This window comes from Jaculus jaculus, chromosome 3 (genome assembly GCF_020740685.1).
Source record: "Jaculus jaculus isolate mJacJac1 chromosome 3, mJacJac1.mat.Y.cur, whole genome shotgun sequence".
In the NCBI taxonomy this organism is placed as follows: Eukaryota; Metazoa; Chordata; class Mammalia; order Rodentia; family Dipodidae; genus Jaculus; species Jaculus jaculus.
This window is the reverse complement of record NC_059104.1, coordinates 164423979-164447927: the sequence shown is the minus strand read 5'-3', so window position 1 is coordinate 164447927 and position 23949 is coordinate 164423979. Positions and strand designations below refer to the sequence as shown.

Below are 23949 nucleotides of genomic sequence, written 5' to 3'. Positions count from 1 at the left end.
ACATGCCACAAGGCACATGGCATATGTCTAGTAAAAACTGGTACCTGGCACCTTTACTTTGTTCCCAGCATTTTGCCCAGGACTCTTCTGCCATTGTCCAGCCCATTTTGGACACTGTCTTTACCTGACTGCTTTGCTGCCTCATCTAGATCTCTCAGACTTGGCGTCTGACTCTGTTTCTTTTGCCTGACCTCTGGTGTCTTCCTCTATTAAAACTTTGCTCCGCCGGGCGTGGTGGCGCACGCCTTTAATCCCAGCACTTGGGAGGCAGAGGTAGAAGGATTGCCATGAGTTTGAGACGACCCTGAGACTCCATGGTGAATTCCAGGTCAGCCTGGGCTACAGTGAGACCCTACCTCCAAAAACAAAAACAAACAAACAAACAAACAAAAAAACCCAAAACTTTGCTGCGTCCCTTTTCTTGTCAACTACTCCTTGGTAACATCTTTTTGTGTCTAAACAATATTTCTGTAATTACTGTTGTGGCCACAACATTGCTGGAAATAATAACAACAGCAGCTAGTCTTGAGCTTTTCAGATAGGATCTCATTGGTATTTTGAGCTTCAGACCGGCCCTATGCAATGGATGCTGTTTAGGTCAGGAAGGACACAGAGAACCTGCTCGAGGCAGCTGGAGGAAAAGGGGCTTGTGTTCTAGCTCTGCTCTGTACCTACTGGGTGATTAAAGCTAGCGGTCTTACTGCTTTGATCTTGCTATGTTCATAGGTTAAAAATGTGGCTGAGGGTGGAGAGATTGCTTAGCAGTGAAGGTGCTTGTAAGCAAAGCCAAAGGACCCTGAGTTTGACTCCCCAGGATCCATGTAAGCCAGATGCACACGGTGGTGCATGCATCTGGAGTTTGCAGTGGCTACAGGCCTGCCATGCCCATTTTATCTCCCTCTCACTCTAATAAGTAAATAAATAAAATATTTTTAAAATGTGGATGATAATTCCTATGAACAGGAATTATTTCATGTGTTTGCCATGCTCAGGGCTTGCCACCTGATCAAAATTAAATGAAGAAGAGCCTCGCCCACAGAAGGAGCTCAAATCCCTTTTGGTTTTAGGGCTTTTTGTAAATAATTTGTTGTTTATTTTTATTTATTTGAGAGCGACAGACAGAGAAAGAGGCAGATAGAGAGAAATAGAGAGAATGGGCGCCCCAGGGCGTCCATCCACTGCAAATGAACTCCAGACTCATGCGCCCCCTTGTGCATCTGGGGAATCAAGCCTCGAACCGGGGTCCTTAGGCTTCACAGGCAAGTGCTTAACCACGAAGCCATCTCTCCAGCCCCCCCTTTTTAAGATAATTTTTTAAATTTATTAGTTTTAGGGATTTTATTTTCCACTTTTGGTCTGTGTCAAAAGGATCAACATTCCTCCTGTGTTCTGCTGTGAAGTAGATCCTTTGGGATTATCTTTGTGTGTATATGTACTGTGTATATGTGTTCATGTGTATGTGTGCACATGTGTGTGTGTGGAGGCCAGAGGATGATATTGAATGCCTTCCTCAATTGCCCTGTCTTATTGTTTTGAGACAGGGTCTCTCATTGAACCTGGAGCTCACCTACTTGTCTAGATTAGCTGGCCAGCAAAGCCTCAGGGCTCCTCTTTCCTCTGCCTCCCCTGTCCTGGGATTACAGGTGCGCTGCTGCGCCTGGCTTTTATGTGGGTGGTGGAAATCGGATCTCTGGTCCTTATACTTGCATGCCAAGATTTTTACCCACTGAGTCACCTCCCCAGTTCTCTTTGGACTTTTAAATTCTATTACACAGGCATGCATGAATGCACGCACGCGTGCCTGCCCACTGATTGTAATACCTTTGTTCTTCATCAACTGCGGCTTCTTTTAGATCAAGGAAAGGAGAAAAGATCCTTCCTGGTAGAGGCGTAGAAGAGGATTTTAAATTTCAGATGCGGTGGAGTGAGACAGTGGCAGTGATGTGTTAGCATTCGGTTTGGGATCTGAGTGAGTGACCTTGGGAACTAATTGAATGAACAGACTTGCTCTGACAAAGAAACCCCTGTATTGGCTAAATAATGTATAAGAGGTTTCCATTGGGCAATGGGGAAAATTGAATTATTTAGCGTATTTCCATTTCAATGAGTTAATCAAGATAATTGCTGTTTTCCTGGATCTTTGTCTTTTCTTTGCAATTAACAAGGTCCTTGTTTGGAGAAAGGAATTTAGCTAGTGAACTTTGTACCTAGGGCTGTGACATTTTTTGGTGCAAATTCTATTTAAAAATCAATTACAGGTCTTTTGCCTTTAGATTTTGGGACTGAGGAACTGGTGCTTGATCCAGTTTGAGACAGCCTTACGGTTCAAGGACTCAAGTTCATTTGGGATTAGCAAACTCAGCAGGAGTTTGGGGAGGGCAGCCAGGCAGAACTGAAAGAGCTCAGGCCTGAGAACAGGCAATCTCTGTACAGCAGCAGTGTTCTTACTATATCCCCAGCAGGCAAATGAGCCTCTCCCAGCCTCAGTTTCTGTTTCTGTCACACAGAACATATCACCTATCATCCCACTTGCTGCGAGGAGCAGCGTGGTGATGCAGTTCCCAGCACACATCTGATGTTCAACAAGACTAGTTCCTTGCCCAGCTTCTGCAGGCTTGTCTAATGGTGACATATTCAGCAGTCTCGGTTGTCTGGAACATGACTAAGAACTCAAAAAAGAAGCTTAAAATTTTTTTCAGTAGAAAAAGAGACATTACAAGGTCCATTCATTAAAATATCTCATAGGGAAACTCTTCAGATTTTTATATCTATCTGATATACATAATTTTGCTAGGATTATAGTAAGCTGAACTTCTGTTTCTCTGACTATACCACTTAGGAAGCCTATGCGGATGAGGAGTAGGAAGAAACTGATAAGGTGGGTGCTATGCTTGGAAACTCTTCAATACCACATGGAGGAAGAAGGCAGTGAAACCAAACCCATTAGATAAAGGGAATAATATAAGAATTAAAAAGACATTTCACTTCAGGGAAGAGGGGTTCTGTGTCCTTGTCTCCCTACTTTTGGAAGCTATTTCCATTGTCTGCATGATATGCAACTGTTGTTGCTCCATATTAATGACTTTGACTGATTAAAACAAAGGTCACACCATATCTGTTGGAATGTGCTTGAAAATTTCATCCAAAATATGAAATGAAAAAACAAATTCTAGAGCTTCAACTATGCAGGAAATACATCCATACAGTGTGGTCCCTTCTCCTGTTAGCTCATTTCTGGTCACAGGAAGATATTAGTGCTTTTAAAAAAATATTTTCTTTAATTTTATTTATTTGTTTGCAAGAAGAGAGAGAGAGAGAGAGAGAGAGAGAGAGAAGAGAGGTAGAAAGAGAGAGAATGTACAGGGCCTCTGGCCACTGCAAATAAACTCCAGATGCATGTGCCCCTTGTGCATCTGGCTTACGTGGGTCCTGGAGAATCGAACCTGGGTCCTTTGGCTTCACAGGCAAACACCTTAACCACTAAGATATTTCTCCAGCCCAAGATATGAGTACTTTTGATCCACATTGTGTTCCTATTGTATTCTGAGCAGATCTCCAATATACCCATTTTAGAGATGTAGATAATGAGGTCTAGAGAGATGAAGTCTCTGGTAAAGCCGGGACTGAAGCCCAGCTCCGGTGACTACAAAGTTCATCCTTTTCCATTACACCATTTTTTTGTTAGGAGAAATCATTTGCAATATGAACATACAGAACACGTTATTGGAAATGACTTATATCCCAAACACTGATTTAAAACAAAATACATCCTAAAATGACACTCTATCAATTTCATCTCTAATACTGTAATGGATCTCCTGGAACCCAATCATATCTTGGTACTTACTCATAAAATGTGGTCCACCCGTTTTCATTGCTTTTGGTTGCCAGGAGGCCAGAGTTGCCATGGTAGGTCATCATGGCCAGCTCGTGTCCTTGTGTGGTCACACTCCTGAGTGCACTGTTGGTGCCCATGGTCACCCAGTATACCTGGCCATCTGGGACCACCAGCCAGAGGGGCATGCCTGTAGAATCTCGGCGGACATTCACCATGTTGCCATTGTTGTCTGTGATGAGTGTGATGTCGCCGTCCCCTGTGTAGGTGAAGTTATACAGGTAGTCTCCGGTGGGCAGGCTCTGTGTGTACAAATGTTTGCCGCTGGTATCGAAGAGGTAGAGCTCCTGGTCGATGGGAGAGGACAGCTCATACATGTTCTGGGTGTTCAGGAAAGGCTTATTCTTCCTGATAAACCGAATCCGGATGTTCCCAAGGTCGGCCACGTAGAGCTCCCCATCGGCACACACAGCCAAGGAAGATGGGGTATTCAGCTTGGCATCCTTGGCATAACCATCATCCCCAGAGAAACAGTCACAGTTGGCATCATTTTTACAGTCACAGCCACTGGGGGCCCCAGCAACCAGTGAGATCTCGCCACTTGTGGTGACCTGCCTGATGCGGTTGATCTTCTTCTCATCCGTCTCAGCAATATACAAGACCCCGTTGTGTGAAACAGCCAAAGCGGTGGCCGACTCCAGGGTAGCATGGATGGCGACCTTACTGAGTAGGAAGTGGTCGATGCCTGGGACCTGGCAGTGCATGGGCCTCCCAGCCACAATGCGTACCTGGTGGTTTTCAGAGATCTGAAGGACCACGTTGTTGTCGAGGACATAGAGAGAGTTGTCCATTGGATTGATGGCTAAGTCTGTGGGCCACTCCAGCCGAACCTGACAATAGAGACACCAGCACTTAAATGATGGCAAGACGCCCACCCCTCATGACCCTACAGCCCCCTAGTCTGCAACAGGGTACAAAGGGTCTTCATCCACAGTTTGGCCCATCCTCATCAGCACCATCATCAAACACGGAGTGCTAGCCCCTGAGCAGAGGGAAACCATGCATCAGCTGCCATTGAGACATCTGATGGTTTCCACTGGCCTAGCAGAGCCCCGAGGAGGGCGTGACAACAGCAGAAAGAAGTAGGTGAGAGGGTAGACTTTGGAGTCAGTCAGGTCACGGTTCAGATCCCAGATCCACTCCTTGGGACCTTGGGCCAGTTACTGTGTGTTTCTGAGCCCTAACGCTCACATCTAGAAAACAGGAATGACAATCTGACAAGGAGCCTGACCCACAGGCAGCACTCAAACCATGATAATGGATACAGGAGTAGAAGGGAAAAGCAGATGGAGCCTGGAGGGCAAAGTAGGAGTTCTTCAGAAAATTAAAAAGACACTTCATGGATGTTGGATTATGACTCATGTATGAAAGTATTTTCTCAAATGATTTTCTCCCAGCTCATGGATTGACACATGGGTAGGTCTTGGGAATATAAAGGCAAAATACACATGTCCTCTGCCTGGCAGCGTTCTAGACCAGTGAGTCTCAAGTTTGCTGTCACATTCTATGGAGAAATACTGACGCTCAAATCCTACTCTGAATCGGCAAATGTGATCGCTGGTGGGGCTCACCCACGGGCCTTGTTTCAACCTCCTGGGGGATTCTCTCAGGGGTTGGGAGTCACAGCTGGATCCTTGCCTCTTACAGGACAACAGTCAAGCCAGCAGCATTGATAGCACTTTGGAGTCGGTCAGAAATGCAGAATTGGCAGGTTCGTCCCAGCCCTACTGAGTCTGTATCAACCTTTAGGCAGAACCTGGTGAGTTCAGTGCACACTGAAGTTCAGAAAGATGGATTACATGGTGGTCTCTAGGACTTTGGAGAGCAAGTCCTTCTGCAAGGGATTAGTGAAGCTGGCAATGGGACTTAAGGGCTCAGAGCTCTGGGCCCCACAAACAGCCTCTCCTGAGCCAGAGTAGGAAAGTGGCCATGAGCTCTCAAGTGAGCTTTTAGGGGTTGCAGCTGGCTGGGTCTGGAGTAAGCGATGGAAGCTAGACCTTTAGGGTCATCACACTTGAAGCCCTGGCATTAAGGGGCGCCCTCTGTCAACTGTCCCTAAGAGGTGCCGCCACATGTCATGTGAGCAGGAAGTGCTGACAAGCACTTCCTGAGGCTGATTTTCAGGTCTTCCTAAAGACCCACCACCTTGACATTTCTGAGCTTCCTACAAATCCTTGCTATTTGGCCCAATTTGGGGTTTACTCAAACAAATATGAATATTTAAGTTAGGTGTTTCCCTTCCAGGAATTTGCCCTTCCACACCATTGTGTACAAGCATATTTATCATAGCGACTAAAAAATGTGAGGGCTGGAGAGATGGCTCAGTGGTTAAGGCATTTGCCTGCAAAGCCGAAGGGCCCAAGTTTCATTCCCAGTATCCACGCGTAGCGCCAGGCGTACAAGGTAGCATATGCGTCTGGAGTTCATTTGCAGTGGCTAGAAGACCTGGTGAGCCCACTGTCTTTCTTTGTATCTGCCTCTTCCTCTCAAATAAATAAATAAAATATTAAAACAATTTTGAGACAAAAATCTCAAGTAGCCCAGGTTAGCCTTGAATTTACCATATCTTTTTTTTTGGTTTTTTCAAGGTAGGGTCTCACTCTGGTCCAGGCTGACCTGGAATTAACTCTGTCATCTCAGGGTGGCCTTGAACTCATGGCGATCCTCCTACCTCTGCCCATCAGCCATTTTTAATGATAGCAAAATTCTGGAACCAGGGGCTGGAGAGATGGCTTAGCAGTTAAGCGCTTGCCTGTGAAGCCTAAGGACCCCGGTTCAAGGCTCGATTCCCCAGGACCCACGTTAGCCAGATGCACAAGGGGGCGTACACGTTTGGAGTTCGTTTGCAATGGCTGGAAGCCCTGGCGCGCCCATTCTCTCTCTCTCTCTCTCTCTCTCTCTCTCTCTCTCTCTCTCTCTGTCGCTCTCAAATAAATAAACAAACAAAATTAAAAAAAAAATCCTGGAACCAACTCAGATACCCAACAAATTAGAACTAAATAAGTAATAAATGGCCAAATAAATAGTAGGATGTTCAGCTTCCTCCTACATTAGAACACTATGGAAAACCGTTAAGGTGATACTATAGTTGGATATGTAATGACATGGGGAAATGTTTGCTATGTGTGAAGTAGAAAGAGCAGTAAGGACAGTATGTTACCCACTAGAGGAAAATACCTAAATTAGACAGGGACACAGAAGAGATAAAGAGCTTAAGGGAAATATATTAAAATGTTAACTTTCCTGGGATCAAAGGTGCTTTTAATATTCTTTGTGATTTTAATCTTTTTAAACTTCCTACAATATACATGTAGTTTTTTTTTAACCAATATAAAAAGAAACCTAATGAATTATATACAAAGGTGACGAGGTGCCCTCCCAGCATCCCCTTAGCTCAGAGCTATTCCCAGAATGGGGGAGATCAGTCAGCGCTCAGCTCCTATACCCTAAAGCCTGCTGCTTCCCAGCCCTCGTTCTTGTCTGTTTGCAGAGCAGGCTGGTTGCGGACACTCCCGGGCGGGCTGCGGCTGGGCTGCTCTGCGCGCTCCCCAGAGCTCTCTGGAGCACTGCTGCCAGCTTTTGGCTACATCAAGAACACAGTTTGCTCTAAAGTGACAAGAGAATTTTCAATTTCCTAAAACCCATTTCTTGTCAACACTGGCTGCTAAATATTTTATGCCCTCTGGTCCTGTAGCACCTTGGGGACCTACTTGCGGAGACCTTTCTGCTTGTCATTATGATGAAAAGATGGCACCCTGATGAGTGGCTGGGTGAGGAGAAGGAATGGGGGGAAGGGGAGGGAGGGAGGAGAGGAAGAGCTTTGCCTATACACGGCCTTACTCCATGGTGTGCCTGGCAAAGAAGGGTGCCGCTCTCAGCTGCTCCTGACTCGGTCACGCTGCCTGCGTGATCCTTCTATGCCAGAGCCATAACCTCTCTGGCTTCTCCTACTGTCAGCGATGATCCTGTCTTGGCTTCATTTCCTGTCACCAAAATGCAAGGACTAGACCTTATAACTTCTGTGGTCCTCCAGCTCCCCCACACAAGAGAAATACTCTGGCAGGGACTCCCTTTCCCATCCCCTTGGGCATTCTGTATCCCTATTAAGGTTCTCTGAGATGACTGCTTGGTCAAAGAGTGGTTTGATTGCAGGAACGTGTTGTCACGATAGGAAAGCGGAGTAGCCCTCCTTTTGTGTGCAAATAGTCAGGTGACAGGACCAGAATGAACAAAACTTCCCCACATGCTGTGACAAACACTAGTAATGTCTCATGAAAGCATCTTGTTGGGACAGCCTTCAGTTGACTTACAGATACAGGACCCCCAACTGAGATCTCCTAATAAGAAGACCCTAGAGATGGGGCTGAAGAGATGGCTTAGCCATTAAGATTCTTGCCTGCAAAGCCAAAAGGATCCAGATTCAATTCCCCAGGATCCACATAAACCAGATGCACAAGGTGGCACATGTATTTAGAGTTCGTGTGCAGTGGCTGAAGGCCGTGGTGTGCCCATTCTCTCTCTCTCTCCCCCTCCCTCTTTTTTCTCTCTCTTTCAAATAAGTAAAAATAAGAAATAAATAAAAAAAATTTAAAAAATAAGAGTCTGGAGACACTATCCCTGGATAAGAAAAATAAGGGAACACAGATTATTTATTCTAAGCAACAAAGCTACCCCACTTTTTCCCTTTCAGGGAGATACCTATACAGGGAAAGGGGAAAAAAAAAGGCCCCAGATGTAATTGAGGCTCCTATCCAGACTGGACGTCCTCCTTTAGAACAATCAAACTACTTTCTTTGTTTTACAACATCTAAAAGCCCTAATAAGGTTTCCATCTTGGCCATCTCAGTTTCGGGTCCCCCCTGTGTGTCCAATTACTTTTCTTTCTTCAATAATACTCTGCTTTTTTGCCCTTTCTGTCTGCGTTTGACATTCTTGATGATTGTAGCCAAAGAACTCAACTAGAGTCAGAAAATCTGTAATAGTCACATGAATGAATGAATGAATGAGTGAATGAACGAACAGCCTGGAAATGGTATATAGAGCAGGAGGGATGGAGCCAGGATACCTCACTTCCTATTCTAGTTCCATAGTCACAGGAGTGTCATCTTATGCAAGTTTCTTTTTTTTTTTAAATTTTGTTTATTTTTATTTATTTGAGAGCGACAGAGAGAGAGAAAGAGGCAGAAAGCAAGAGAGAGAATGGGCGCGCCAGGGCTTCCAGCCACTGCAAACGAACTCCAGACGTGTGCGCCCCCTTGTGCATCTGGCTAACGTGGGTCCTGGGGAATCGAGCCTCGAACCGGGGTCCTTAGGTTTCACAGGCAAGCGCTTAACCGCTAAGCCAACTCTCCAGCCCGTCTTATGCAAGTTTCTTAAATGCCACCATATGTATAAGGTGGTAAGAAACATTACACAGTGAGCTGCAGAGGTCGGATGAGGCAATGTTGCTCTTTGTCGATTTTAAAGGGATCATCTAGTATTTACACACTATGACCAGCTGCCTGGCGCTGAGTTAGGCCACTACACTCATGATTCCGTTACAGAGACTTATCCCCACGTCCCTGTTGAAACCTGGTGCAGGGCTCTGTTTGCTTTCACTCAGCCTCAGTTTCCCCCTCTCCTGTATCTATCCCAGGGATGGCGAGTGACAACAGATGTGCTGCTCAGATTTGTCCTCATTTCTCACAGAACACCTGGCATGCACCAAGTCCTCGATCTGACCCCAAGTACCCAGTGGTAGCTCTGCTGAGGAGAAAACTTCAGGTTCTAACCTTCTACGCTTCTACCTGGTGCCTCCCTCGGTGTCTCATGGGGCCCCGCTTTTGCCTCCTCTCGGCAGAGCCGTCTACATTCCCTGCTTCATCCATCCGTCTGCATGCCTCTCTCCTACCTGCCTTCCTGCCGGCTCTTCCCCCTGGTCCCCAGAGGACAGCAAAGTAGCTGGGTGTGAGTGACAGAGAGAAGAAAAGCTAGATCTGAGAAGGAAAGCCAGTATTCTCTCCCCATCTGTATGTAAAAATATATGCCTGTGTTGGAAAGTTTTGTGAAGAAGAAGAAAAAAAATCTCACACTTAGATTCAGACAAAAAAAAAAAAAATCCTTGAGATTTTAGTGCATGGTTTCTGAATTTAAGTGCGGGGTTTGTTGTTTCCCCTCCTGCCGCAGATGCCGGTTGTCTTCCAAGCCTTTCATGCGACTGCTCGGCGGTACTGCTGTCTAAACCTAAACAACTTGCCAGCGTGCGCGTTGCAAAGGCTCGGCGCCCCGTGCTGGCTGGTTGAGGCCCATTTTGAGAAAGTGAAAATACTTGTATGCACATCCTTAGGCTCTGGCGGCTTTCTCATGGGTAATTCCAGCTTGCTCACAGATCTGAAGAGGGGAATGCTCGAGCCAGCACAGGGGGAGGCCTGCCAAGTTGCAAAGACGAGTGGCAGAGAACAGATTCTGCCCTGGAACGCATCCCCACAGTAGCTGGCACAGAGGGTTACCGTATCAGCACCCAACCAGGATGTGTCATGGCATGGATGCTGGGATCGTCGGGGGGCCGTGGAGAAGGCTCTCAAAGACACGTGTCAGTAACAGTGGAAGGTGTAATAATATGTGAGGCTGGAGCAAGGGCCACCTTCGGCTTCTTTACTTCCTAGGTTCTGGTAATGTTGGCAGGATAGATGTGCACTGATTGAATACAGACCAGACCTTGCTCCAGGACCTGGCAGTAAAGAACCCAGTCCTTGCCAAGTCATCATAGGACGTACTAAAGCCGTGCTAGAGAGCCAGTCACTGTGTCTCTCTTGGGTTCCTGGTGCCCATCTGCACAGGTCCAAACACCTTGGCATGGTACGAGGTCCTTCCCTCACTGGCTCCAGACTACACTTCCTATTTCAACTCTTGCCATGCCCTTCCAAGCACCCCTGCTCTGGCATTCAACCTGCCAATATTCTTTGAAAGCTCAGTAGCATCTCTGTGTTTTGTATAAGCCATCTGCTTTGTGTGAAATGTCTCCTATTCTTTATCGACACCCAGCAAACTATAATTCCAAACCTGGTACCCGTGTCGCCTGTTTGGTGAAACTGGACATTAGTATATTATTTATTCCTTGCCTCTGAAGCGCTGAGCAGGGCTGGGGATCTTCCATGGACTTCCATATGCATTGTTTTTAAAAAATTTTAAAAAAAATTTATTTATTTATTTGACAGAGAGAGAGGGAGAGAGAGAGAGAGAGAGAGAGAGAGAGAGAGAGAGAGAGAGAGAGAGACAGCATGCCAGGGCATCCAGCCAGTGCAAATAAACTCCAGACCCATGTGCCACTTGTGCATCTAGCTTCCATGGGCCTTGGGGAATCAAACCTGGGTCCTTTGGCTTTGCAGGCAAGTGCCTTACCCGCTAAGCCATCTCTCCAGCTCCCGTATGTATTCTTAAAGCAATCCTGGCATGCTGTGATGAATTACTTCCATTTTACAGTTATGATAAATGAGGCCCAAAAGACTTCACTAACCTGTCCATGGACTTTGAGTAGTTGTGGGCCTACTCAATCACTCACTCAACAAATACAGGCTGCTATGCCCCCCCCCCCACCATGTCCCAGGCACCCTGGCTACGGTAGAGGAAACAGAATTCCTGTTCCTTTGGGGCTGGGGGAGATGGCTAGATTGCTAAAGTGCCTGTTGCAGAAGTATGACGATATGAGTTCAGATCCCCAGTAACTACACAAAAGCCAGGCATGTGTCATGTGCCTCTAGTCCCGGATCTTGGAAGGTGGAGACAGTGGGATCCTTGGGGCTTGCTGGCCAGTTTGTCTAGCTGAATTGGTGAGCCCTAGGTTCGGTGAGAGACCCTGCCTCCGTTGACAAAGTGGAACACCATGGAGGGAGGAAGACACACAGTGGGTTGGCTTCTGGCCTCCAATATACATGCACACATGTACACACGTTTGTACCTGCGCACATGCACCCACACACATTTGAACACATATGCACACACACATCCCACATGCGTGTACATATTCAGAAAGAGTTCCTGTCCCTCATGTAGCTTTGTAGTCTAGAAATTATACAAACGCCTCCATGTGCTGTCCAAGAGGAAGTTGAAGACTATGGACTGAGATTCACGCTGTGGGAAGCTGTGGCCGCCCGCTCTTCTGGCCCAGAGCCCATTTGGTCACTGTCCCGAGGCCAGTCCACACACGTGTTATCCAATAGAGAATTTTCAGGGTAATGGGGGCAGGTAGGTTCTTTATTTTTTTATACCCCTGGTGTTCACCATATGCCCTGTACCAAGTGGGTCTCCTTTAAAGTCCCACCTGGCACCGAGGGGAGTGGCTCGGGGGCTGGCAGATGAGAGGGAGAGTACTCAAGCCCAGGGAGCCAGGTGACAAAATCTGCTCACCTGAGAAATATCCATGACCGAGTCGCAGCTGAGGGGTCGTGCCGAGGTGAGGTCGTTGGAGCCCAGCAGAGTGGAGATGATCCCGTTCTGATCGATGCGTCTGATCATCGTGCCGTCCACGAAGTAAATCAGCCCAAACTTGTCCACTGTGATGCCTGGTGTGGAGGAGCCAAGACAGGGACTCAGCACTGGACATGAGAAGGACCCGTGCTTTTGGGAGCCTCACAACTTGACACAAGACCTCCCTGTAAGATCCTCAGCTCCTGCTATGATATCCACATGAGCTCATTGTACATGATCAGGCATAAGACAGGTGAGCCACACCCCAAGTTTCAAGTCCTCCAGTCTCCTTTTAAAGACCAGCAGGGTATTTATTTATTTATTTATTTATTTATTTTTAGGTAGGGTCTCACTCTAGCCCAGGCTAACTTGGAACTCACTCGGTAGACCCAGGAAAACTTCAAGGGTGATTGTCTTAGAAATAAAAGATAAATTGTTACTAAATGGAGGTCTGTTAGAGTTTCAGGGCTCCATAAATAGGTTAATTTAAATAATTCACAATGGTATGGAAAAGTGTCCTCTCTGGCTCTATGCGCAGTGTTTCTCAAACCCAATTTCAGTTGGTGACTGTGTGACAGACAAACTTCTCTGGAAGCAGCAAAACCAAGAGGACCAGAGAATGTGCTCTTATAGTCCCTTCCTCTCCCCCTAATACCTGCTGGTCTTTAGTCAGGCTTGGTGGCTCATACTTTCAATCCCAGCATTCAGGAAACAAAGATAGGAGGATCACTGTGAGTTCAAGGCCAGCCTGGAACTTGGACCGATATATGCATGTTCAAACATCCTTGGTGATGTGTTTCACCCTATGACCTCAGTCACAGGAGCCAAACACACCCCTATTGACCTGTGAACCCTGAGATGCGACGTGCCCTTGGGAGGGCCAGGTCTAGACAGGTAGGCACAGGACTGAGTTGGAACTACATGAGTGACATGGGGCATGACAGGTCCAGGAGGGAGGTGGTGACATGGGGGAGTACACGGTCTCTTTGGCTGTACTTTCACGTAGGGCAGGCGATGACAGAGGTGTCAGAAGAAGCTTGCCAGGGTGGACACACTTGAACTATTAAGCTCCTGGGCATGTTACTCGGTGAGCTGTGTGGGATGGTGAGGGGGGGAATTCTGAGTCCCAGTCTTCTCATTGCTATATGGGGATAATAATTTCTTACTTGCAATCCTTACTGACTGGTTCTGTGTTCTCAGGTCCTGTGTCTCTCCTTGGCCAGCAGGGAGGGTTAAGACTCTTCCCCCCTACCCAGGGACCTCTGAGTGAAGGCTGAACCAGAGCGCAAGCCATTCCGTTTACCTTTCCTTAAAAGGCTACGCAGCCAAAGAGGACTGGTCCAGGCAGCCTCAGGTCTGGTAATCTTGCTGCAGCCCTGCCTAGAATGCCAATTAATTTCCTTCTCGAAACAACAAGACAGGAGTCTTCTTGTTGGCCTGGCTCTGCCCTGTCTCTCCCTTCCATCTGCCAGGACTCATGGCACTCCATGAACAATTGGGTTTCTTGTTTACAAAGTTGGCTGCACAAGCAGATAGAAGTGATCTGTCCCCTGATTAATTACTTCATTTTTCCTCCTTTTGTTGTGCTAAATAGATGGACATCTTTTCTCCTCCCTACTGCAAAGTGTCTGCATACTGTGGCACCCTTGTCATTCCTATCTGGGTTAATTACAGGCTTTTGGGCAATGGCAGTGCCACTCCATCTGTGTGTGGGGGAGGGGATCGTGTGTGTGCAGAGCAACTGAGAGACGCCTGGGGGGAGGAAAAATTCTCAGCAAGAAATTGTTTTAATTTGATGAGAGTAGACTGTCAGAACTGACAGGGGCCTCAGGATCATTTCGCCTGACCTACTCATTTATCAGTCAGGACACTGAGGTTCACAAGAGGAAGTACCAGGGCCTTCCAGGAACAGGGAAAAACCATAGAGCCTGGCCCCTGAGTACAAGCCCAGTACCCTCTCCATTCCCCAATGCTTGCTCAATACTAAGAAATCACAATTAGTAAAGAGTTAAACCGCTAACGGCACAACATTTACTCCTAAGAATTATCACCAGACTACTGCAGACTAGTGGTAGACAATGTCATATGATATGATAGGTGATCATATAACATATATGTTATTATATGACATAGTAACAATAGTAGGAGCCCCCAGTTATGTGATGTTTCATACGTGCCTGGCACTGTGACTCTAGATATTTACATTCCTGATATTTACTCTGGACTATGACTGCTTTTGTATATCCCTATGATGTAGCCGAGGGAAATGAAGGTCACGGAGTTTAGACAGTTTGCCCAGTGTTGCAAAGTCTGAATTTGAACGCGTGATTTCTGAAGAGTCTACTGCTTCGATTTGAAGCCAGGCCCCGGAACCTAGTGCTCTGTTAATGATACAGTCATTTATAACGCTTTTACAGGGGAGCCTTGAAATACATTAATTCGGACCCTCACAACAACCCTAGGAGGCATAGGCAGATGGTGCCACCCTCTTGCATTAACGAGGGCCCTGGGGCCGTGGAACTGAGTCACTGGCTGCAGGACTGCAGCGCCATAAAGGCTGTGGCGCTGAGAGCTGTCTGTGGCTCGAGCTGGCTTCCCCTCTCGCAAGCCTTCTCAGACTCTGAGGCAAGCCTGTCTCTGGGCTCGAGTTCTTTCTTCCTGCATCTCAGGGAGTGTGCCTCCTCCTCTCTCCTATCAGGGTTTCGCATTCCAGTCTTATTTATTCCACGACAGTGAGGCTCGTGATGCAAAGCTCTGAGCACGTGGTAAAGAACTGATGAATGCCCGAGTGAGACATATTGAAAGTGGGCATTGAGAGGCTTGACTTTTTTAAATCCACTTTGCATATAAACATAGGCAAGGATGATACACTACAGTGTTTTCTTAAGGTATTTTTAAACATACATCTTATTAATTTATTTGAGAGAAAGAGAGAGAGAGAGAGAGAGAGAGAGAAAGAGAGAGAGAGAGAGAGAGAGAGTGTGGGTGAGCCAGGGCCTCCAGCCACTGCAAATGAACTCCAGATGCATGTGCCCCCTTGTGCATCTGGCTTATGTGGGTCCTGGAGAGTCGAACCTGGATCCTTTGGCTTCACAGGCAAACACCTTAACCACTAACCAATCTCTCCAGCCCCCACTACAGTGTTTTTGTAGCACACTAGCATGAGAAAAAGCTTGTGTGTCTAACAGCGGGGGATTCATCAGTAAACGGTGGGACATTCATTTAAATGAGGGCACGAGAGAATATTTACTGACGTGGAGAAGAATTCACGACATACCATTTAAGGAAAAGAAGGTCAGTGAAACGGTATTTGTTTATTTGTGTGTACATATGGGTATGCGTGGGTCATGGAGCATGTGTGGAGGCCAGAGGAGAGCCTCAGAGTGTTGGGTCTTTCCTTCCGCCTGGTTTGAGACAGGGTCGCTCTTGTCTTGCTGCTGGGAAGAACAGACTAGTTGGCACACGAGCTCTGAGGTGTCCTGACTCTTGTCTCCCATCACCACAGGTGCACTGGAATTACCAATGCGCGCACCATTGGGTATCTATCTGGCTTTTTGGGGGTGTGGAGGTCCAAGCTCCAGTCAGCAAGCTTGCAGAACATACGCCTTTAATCACCGACTCTCTCCCCAGCTAGGAAAATAGTATGTTTAATGTGATCTCATTTTCTTTGTTTGATTTTCATGTATAAAATAAACATAAACATTTAGAAAAAAAAAGATGAGGAGGAAAGACAGGTATTGTTAACTGGGAATCACGGCTCTAACCTTTCTCTGAGTATTTCTTGGTAATCCCCCCCCCAAAAAAAAAATTACAATGACAAACATGTAGGTCTTCTGGAAATGGCAAATACCCCCAATAAATGCTATTAACAAAGGTTAAGAAGCATGGCCTTACCCCTGGGATTGGTGAGCGTGGCCTCTGTGGCCTTCCCACCATCCCCGCAGCGAGTGTCATCGAAGGGGAGGCACTGGTCACCCGTCCCTGCCACCACCTCAGAGTTCTTGACAAGGTCCTTCACCACTGTGGTCGACTTGATCTTGAAGACTCGCCGGCTGTTGGTGTCAGACAGGAAGACGGCCCCGCTCATAGGGTCTGTGGCCAGGTAGTATTTGTGTGCTGGGCTGTGACTGGAAGAGATATGGGTCAAGTGCTGAGTTCTTCTCGCTATCACATTGCTGGAGACATGCAACCTGAATCCCTGGCCCTCTTTAATCTAAGCAAAAAATCTCATGGGGATGACGTCTCAATTTTGGGTGACCCCCAGAGTTGGGCCTAACTATCCCTCCCATCCATGTACTAATGCAAAAGCCTTCTTCGGATGATTGCTTATATCAGGTGCTAAACACATGTTTTCTTATGATTATCAATATTAATCAGGTTTGTCATAGGAGACCTGTTAATTCAAGGTAGAAACATGGAGGTGCTTGACTTTAGATAACAATCCAAGAGTTCAAAGACATAAGTCCTTCTCTATAGCATTGTGTGTGTGTGTGTGTGTGTATTGAATCTGTTTATGTGTTCCCATGTATGGGTACAGATATGTGCATGCATGTGTGTGTGTCCATGTTGGAAGCCAAAGGTTGACATCAAATGTCTTCTTTGATCACTCTCTACTTTTTTACTGAGATGGGGGTCTCTTAATTCAAACCCAAAGTTTGCCTGGTCATCTACTCCAGCCTCAAAGATGCCTGTCTACACCTCCTGAATGCTGGCATTACAGGCAGGCTGCCATACCAGCCTGGCACTTATGCAGGTGCTGGCGATCCAAGCATAGGTCCCCAAGCTTGTGTGGCAAGTGCATTACCCCTAGCCCGCCTACAGCGTTTTTACAGCAGCCCGCAGCTGCATCTGGGATTGGAGGGTAAGACCCTGCTCACTCCTTCTCCTGTTGATACCCAAGACATGCTTAGCAGGAGCCTGAGAGTTGCCCTCCTGCAGTCAGGTACAAATGAATGACAGGAACAATTTCTAATTTGCAGTGAACCCAAGGAAAAAGAAACAGAACAGAGAAGCGGTACTGATGAGGGTCTGTTTTTGGAAAAATAAAACAAGCAAGTCACAAAGCCTGGCTCAGGTAACAAGGAAGAGAAGTCAGACCATGCAGCAACATGAAAGAGACGAAGTGCCACCTCTAACTACAGGCCGGGGACAATGCTCGGGACACGAAATCAGATCAGTGCACCGTCCAGGTCTAGTTTGCAACTTCCTATTCTGAAATGTGGGCGGCTCACCTGCCCCTTCGGGTCTCCAGTTACCTTCATGAAATCAACAACTGTCACATATTCAGTCCAGTGTCTGGCGCGCTATTAAGTACACCTGCTACTAAGTCCCTGCTCAGGGTGTTGCTTTGCCTCAGATGCGACTTCCAGGTAGGCATCTCTCGGCAAGCCCAGATCCTGCTGCCCTATGGTACTGATGACAGTTTCTGGTGAGTCCTTGGCGTGTTGGAATTGGGCTCACCACTCCTGGAAAGTTAATTTTCAGCTCCTGTATGTGGTCTGATTATTCACTGGACCCTCAGACTGCATCTCAAAAGTGTATATTTATCAAGTGTAGAGACTAATCTAAGTCTTTTGAAAAATTCCATTTGATGCTACAGAGTGGTGTTTATTACATACTGTATTCTTTTCAGGGTCTAGGGTCCTGCGGGTCCTTGGTCTGGCTGGCCAGCAGCACCCCAGGCCCTTCCCCTTGGCCTGCCCCACCTTCCTGGCCCCTCCCTCACACGCTGCACCATATCTCTCTGTGAGCCTTCGCTCCCGCCTATCCCCGCTGCTCCTGCTCTGGCCCTTCTCTTTGCCATGCGTTCTCCAGGCATCCACTTTGCTGGAAAACCTCCTGTGACCTTCCTTCCCTATGTGCTGGAATTCACAGGACTACAGGACACACTACACATAAGGTCATGGCTATCTGAGTGTTTGTCTCCTACGCCAGCAGGCACTTGAAAGGAAGAGACTACATTTTATTCACTCCCCCTTCATTTTCATGCAAGCAGCCTTGATGTGTTTTTTCAAGGTAGGGTCTTTCTCTGGCCTAGGCTGACCTGAAATTGTAGTCTCAAGCTGGCCTTGAATTCACAGAGATCTCCTACCTCTGCCTCCTGAGTTGCTAGGGTTAAAGGAGTGAGCTACCATGCCTGGCTAAGAAATCCTAATTTAAGTCAATGGGTCACAGAAAAGACATGGAATAGGAAGAGGATTGGTTGGGAAAAGAAGGAGTTTAGTGGCAGTGGGAGGGAGGCCAAGGGAGGATAATTGGGGGTAGTATAATCAAAAGACATTATATGCATGTATGAAATTTTCAAAAATAAAAGGCTATGATTCTGAAAAAAAAATTGTATGCAAAAAAGAAATGTGTTATTTGAAGAAGAGTATTCATTTGATATATAGGGTAAAGGGATACATTATAATAAAATGGATTTTTAAAATAAAATAGTAAAAAGCATCATGAAACCAAAAAGTGACCAGGTTTTATCCAGTTTTGTATTTCCACTGCTCAGCTTGGAGCCTCCTGGCCCTTTGGTATGGCTACTTGTCTTAAATAGATGACATTTCCATTTTCAGTTTATTTAGGTGATATTTGCATTCAAATTACTTAGCTTTTCCTTTACCTCTCATGGGAATGGTGGTAACAGCACAGATGTCCTGTTTATCTTGAAATGTCCCCTAGGATTTATCCTATCATACAGCATAGATTTAATCCTCCTAGACAACACTGATTCTATCTGAATACAACCGGTGACCTTAGATCCTGCTCTGTGGTGCTGGAGCAGACTGGTCCAGCTTCCCAGTGACAGCTGGGAGCTGGGGTGGACGATTTCATTTCTTTGAGCATCACTCATGATAAACTGGTGCCATCTACCTTGGCATAAAATGGTCCCCAGGGGAGTATGGTGGAAGGTCTTGTCCACTTAGATTAGCCCCTTGAGTTTCCAGCTCATGTCACCCTGCACTGCCTAGGAGAAGTGTCACTCATGTGGAGTTTCTCAGACGGGTGAATTCCAAAAAAAAAGTGGCTTCGGCAGGATTGTCCCAGAGACTGCTGGAGCTGTGGCTGCACCTTTTATGCCTAGGGACAAATATGATGTCTGGTGGTCGGTTAAGCCTAGGGGAAGACATGAGCTCTGAATGGTGCAGGTGTGAGTTGTAAATGGGGCAAGGCAGCAAAATAGTTAAAGTTGTTGGTCACTTGCCCGTACACTTGTCAGTGGGATCAGATGAAATTATCAGCAGCTCTTTATGGCATTCTTTGGGCATTCTTTTTTCTTCCTTTTAAAATGGCATAGTCCAAGTTGGCCTTGAACACATATAGCCAAGGATGATCTTGAACTCCTGATCCTTCTGACTCTGCCTCCTGAGTGTGGGAATTACAGACGTGTGTCATCACACCTGGATTCTTTGAACTTTTTTTTTGTTTTGAGATAGGGTCTCACTCTAGCCCAGGCTGACCTGGAATTCACTATGGAGTCTCAGGGTAGCCTTGAACTCACAGCAATCCTCCTACCTCTGCCTCCCTAGTGCTGGGATTAAAGGCATGCACTGCCACACCCGGCTTCTTTGAACTTTTTTTTGAATGTGTATGTGCGCACATGTGTGTGTGTGTGGGGGAGGAGGCATGTAAATGCGTGTGTCCATGTGTATGGAAGCCAGAGTTCTGTATCTGGTATCTTCCCTTGATCACCCTCCATTCTACTGAGATGGCGCCTCTCACTTGAATCTAGGGCTTGCTGGTTCGACTTGTCTAGCTAGCCAGCTTTTCCTGGGGAGCCCTGTCTCTGCCTCCCAAGTGCTGGGATTACAGGTGGGCTGGCACACCTACCCAGTGGTTATGTGGGGGCAGGGGAACAGACGCCAATCCTCACCCTTGTGCAATACTTCCTTTCTCTATTGAGCCACCTCCCTAGTCTCTAGACATACTTCAGCTCAATTTCTCCTCATGCCACCTAACACTGAGAACTGTACCCATGTCTGTGGTGACCGCCTGCCCCTCCCCCAGGCTGCAGCACCACTCATCCGTGGAATAGACATGTGGAGATGACAGATCCACACGCATTGGACCCGCACTGATGAATATGGACTCCGTCCCAGGCACTATGCATGGTCTCATTTCCTCCACAATCGTTGCATTGTAAAATACTTGTTCTTATATTTCAGAAAACTGATGTGGAGAGACATGAAGTACTTGACTAATGAATTTCTACGCCCCACCATTTGCTCAACTCTATAGTCTGTTCTTTCTACTTCCCCACATGGCTGCTCAATGCCTAGAAAGCTCTAGGGTAGTTAAATCCTTAGATACTGCATGAAAAGCTGCCGAGGGCTTCTGTAATCCCAGATGTGAGATGGGAGGCAGAGATGGGCGAGTTTCCTCAAGGCTCAAGGCGAGCATAGCAAAGACCAACAGTCCCAGAGCAAGACCCAGAGAGGAGAAACCTGCCTCCGATGAGCTAGAAATGTGAGGACAAGACTTAAAACCTGTCCTCCGGGCCCATATGTGCACTGTGGTATGTGCATGCTTGCATACTCATACATGCTCACACACTAAAATAAAACCAAACAGAAATAAATACATAGAAAGCTCCAGGGCCCTTATTCACTTGCCCACCTCAGGATATTTGGCTGTGCACCCCATCTTCTGTTCCACCATTCCTGGCCCCCACTTCTTGCCCACTTCAGAACACCACATCCTGCATATGTTTCCACTAGAAAGTAGGCAGGTTATGCTGACAGTCTGTGTAGCATTGTTGGAGGCACTGTCTTGCTGAGATATTTCCTTAATAAAATCTGAACTCTCCCAGGACAGGGTCTGACTTCAAGTTCCTGTTGTTTGCCACTAGGCAGATGCAGGGGAAGTGCTCTAGAAAGTTCTGCGGAGGGCTGGAGAGATGGCTCAGCTGTTAAGGCACTTTCCTCCAAAGCCTAAGGACCTGGCTTTGAGTACCCTGTACCCACATAAAGCCAGATGCACAAAGTGGAGCATGAGTCTAGAGTCCGTTTGCAGTGCCATTCTCTATCTGTCTGCCAATCTCTCTGTGTGTCAAATAAATAAACAAATAAAATATTTTTAAAAAGAAAGCTTTGCTGAATCTATGAGTAAGTGAATTGTTGTTGGCTTCCTGGGCTGGATGTTACATAGGAAGCACCAACTGCTAGTGATTATCAATTGATGGCTGTGTACATCCGAACCATCTGGAAAGCTAGGGAATCTTTAGCTACCATGGTGACTGAAGGGCCTGATATCTGTCTTTGAGGTCTCTTTAGGTGACTCCAAGGCACAGAGAGACTTGGGAATCATGGCCTTATAGCAAAGCATTGTGAACTTTACTGTGCATAGGAAGCACTTGGAGATGTTGCTAAATGCACATCTCCATTCTATAGGAGAGAACTTGGGCATATCTTTGTATGTGTGTGTGCCTGTGTGTATGCATCTTTGCATTTTTGTAAGTGTATGTGTGTGTGAGCATGTGTGTGTGTACATGCACTTACGTGTGTGTGAAGGCCAGAGGTTGATGTTTGGGTCTTCCTCAGGCACTTTCTACCTTGTGCTTTGAGACAGGGTCCCTTGCTGAACCTTGAGCCTACTCATTCAGTTAGAGTAGCTGGCCAGTGAGCTCTGGGATTCTGTCTCTGCCTTCCAGAACCAGCAGTAGAGGTTCATGCTACCATGGCTGACACTTATGTTGGCTTGGGGGATCTGGATTTACATTTGGGCGAGGGTATTTCTGAGCAGTTCTTGGAGCTTGCTAGTGTTGCTTGTGTATGTGGAGTAGCAAGTCCTGAGAATATGCTGTGAGCCATAAAATCCTTCAGGACACGTGAAGCAAGGTGGACTGCAGCTGAGGCTCCAGGCCAGGTTCTATGGACAGAGAGCACTGCTGGGCTCTGAGGGCCATGTCTGATCCAAATCTGATGCCCAGTTTCTTGTGCTGGGTCAGATATGAATCATATCCCAGACATAATTCCAGAGTTTGTTGCAGGAGATCCTGAGGACTCACATTCTCTTCTAAGTTGGCAAACATAACCTTGACTCTGTTGGAAATGCCATACATTCTCAAAGCCTTCAGGTTACCATTCTTGGAGTGAGCTGAAGTCAGTCCTCACTTTGCTCTCTTTCTGAAGAGGGTACTTTCAGGTAGGGGCTGGGAACCTTGCAGTCTCTTATGGTAATGTAGTAGGGATCTATTCTCTTCTGTTGGTGAGAATCCACCTGTTCCAAAGTGAGATCTGTTGTGCAGAGCAGTGCCTTTTAACCATATCAGGTGGCAGCCCTGGCAGATATGCTCACTGGTTCTCAGAGCACGTGGGTAGAACTTGAATGTTGGAGTCACATAGGCAAAGCTTCAAATGCCAATTCCATTTGACTGAGTTTTCTTAGGCAAATCACTTTGGTATTCTGAGCCTCATTATAGGCAAACACTCTACCAACTGAGATACCTTCCCAGCCTTAAATGGCTGCTTTTAAGCAAAGCTTAAAAACTTATTATTTTAAGCAAAGCAAAACTTATTTTCTGAGGGAGTTAAAGGCTCTTTTAGTATTATATATATAGCTAGTTTGAAAGGAGACTTAAGTTCAAATGTACTTCTAAGAGCAGAATTCCAATGGTCCTCCCTGACCCTAAGAAAGAGATCCAGGAAGTGATGAACATCCTTGGTCCCTGAAAGACTTCACACAGGCAGATATCCAAGGAAGATGGGTCTCAGTACTGGGCATGCCCAGCAAGGCAGTTGGATTGAAACTGAAACAGTCAAGGACCGAGATGAGGCTGCCCTGGAGGGAAGCAGATGAAGCTAACAGATGAATAAAGCACACTTCTAGAATTTTTCTAATCCTTCCAGTATTCACCAGACAAAGGATGGGTTTGCCAATAGTCAGGTGCCAGTAAAAAAAAAAAAAAAGTCCCAAATTTCCTGTCTCCTAGTTGGCAGATTGATAGGCAGAAGGTGGTTCACTTTAGAAAACAGTTTTTCCCACTAAGAAAACAATGGGTTGGGAGGACGCTGGGAACCTGGTTTTGACCTCACCTCATACTATGGCTCTATAGGATCACTGAAGACAGGAAACCATAACTCTTTCAACTTACAGGTGATGAGTCTGGAAACCAGAAAGACTAGTTGGCCTGCCTAAGGCTACCAGCTGTGTCTGTCTGTACCACAGCTGAGTCCCAGGGAGCTACCCTCACGGACTGAATAGTTCAGTGTTAAATGCTAGGTTTTAATCCAATTTCTTTACATGAAGTGTGCCTCTGCCATTCTGCAGAACTGATATTGAGGGCATCGATAATTGATCAGTATCATTGATACAAAGCTCACTGACTATCTCAGATTTCAGAGTGAACAAGCAATATTTCTCCTCTGAGGAATGAGTATGTTTTCCAATTGTAATAACTCGAACCATCAAATGAATTATGTTTCCCCATATACTCTAGCTGCCCTGAAGCTTGGGGTTTGATTTAAGGCAAAATCATTGATGTGCTTCTTTAGTTTTACTTTTTGTCCCATATTCGGCTGAATTTACTTTCACACATGTGTCTTTCCTTCAGGAGGATACAAGTCCTTTTTTTTTTTTTTTTTGAGAAAGATGGAGAATCACCATCATAGTTATGTTCATGC

At 46.4% G+C, this 23949-nt stretch overlaps 1 protein-coding gene across 1 annotated transcript in view; it reads right to left on the bottom strand.

Moving 5' to 3' along the window:
* Tenm4 (teneurin transmembrane protein 4) overlaps positions 1-23949 on the bottom strand; it is a 1065388-nt gene that overhangs the window by 33098 nt on the left and 1008341 nt on the right. Inside the window, 3 exon segments of the mRNA XM_045144966.1 lie at positions 3848-4725; positions 12281-12435; positions 16235-16467. Coding sequence (XP_045000901.1) covers positions 3848-4725; positions 12281-12435; positions 16235-16467 — 1266 coding nt within the window.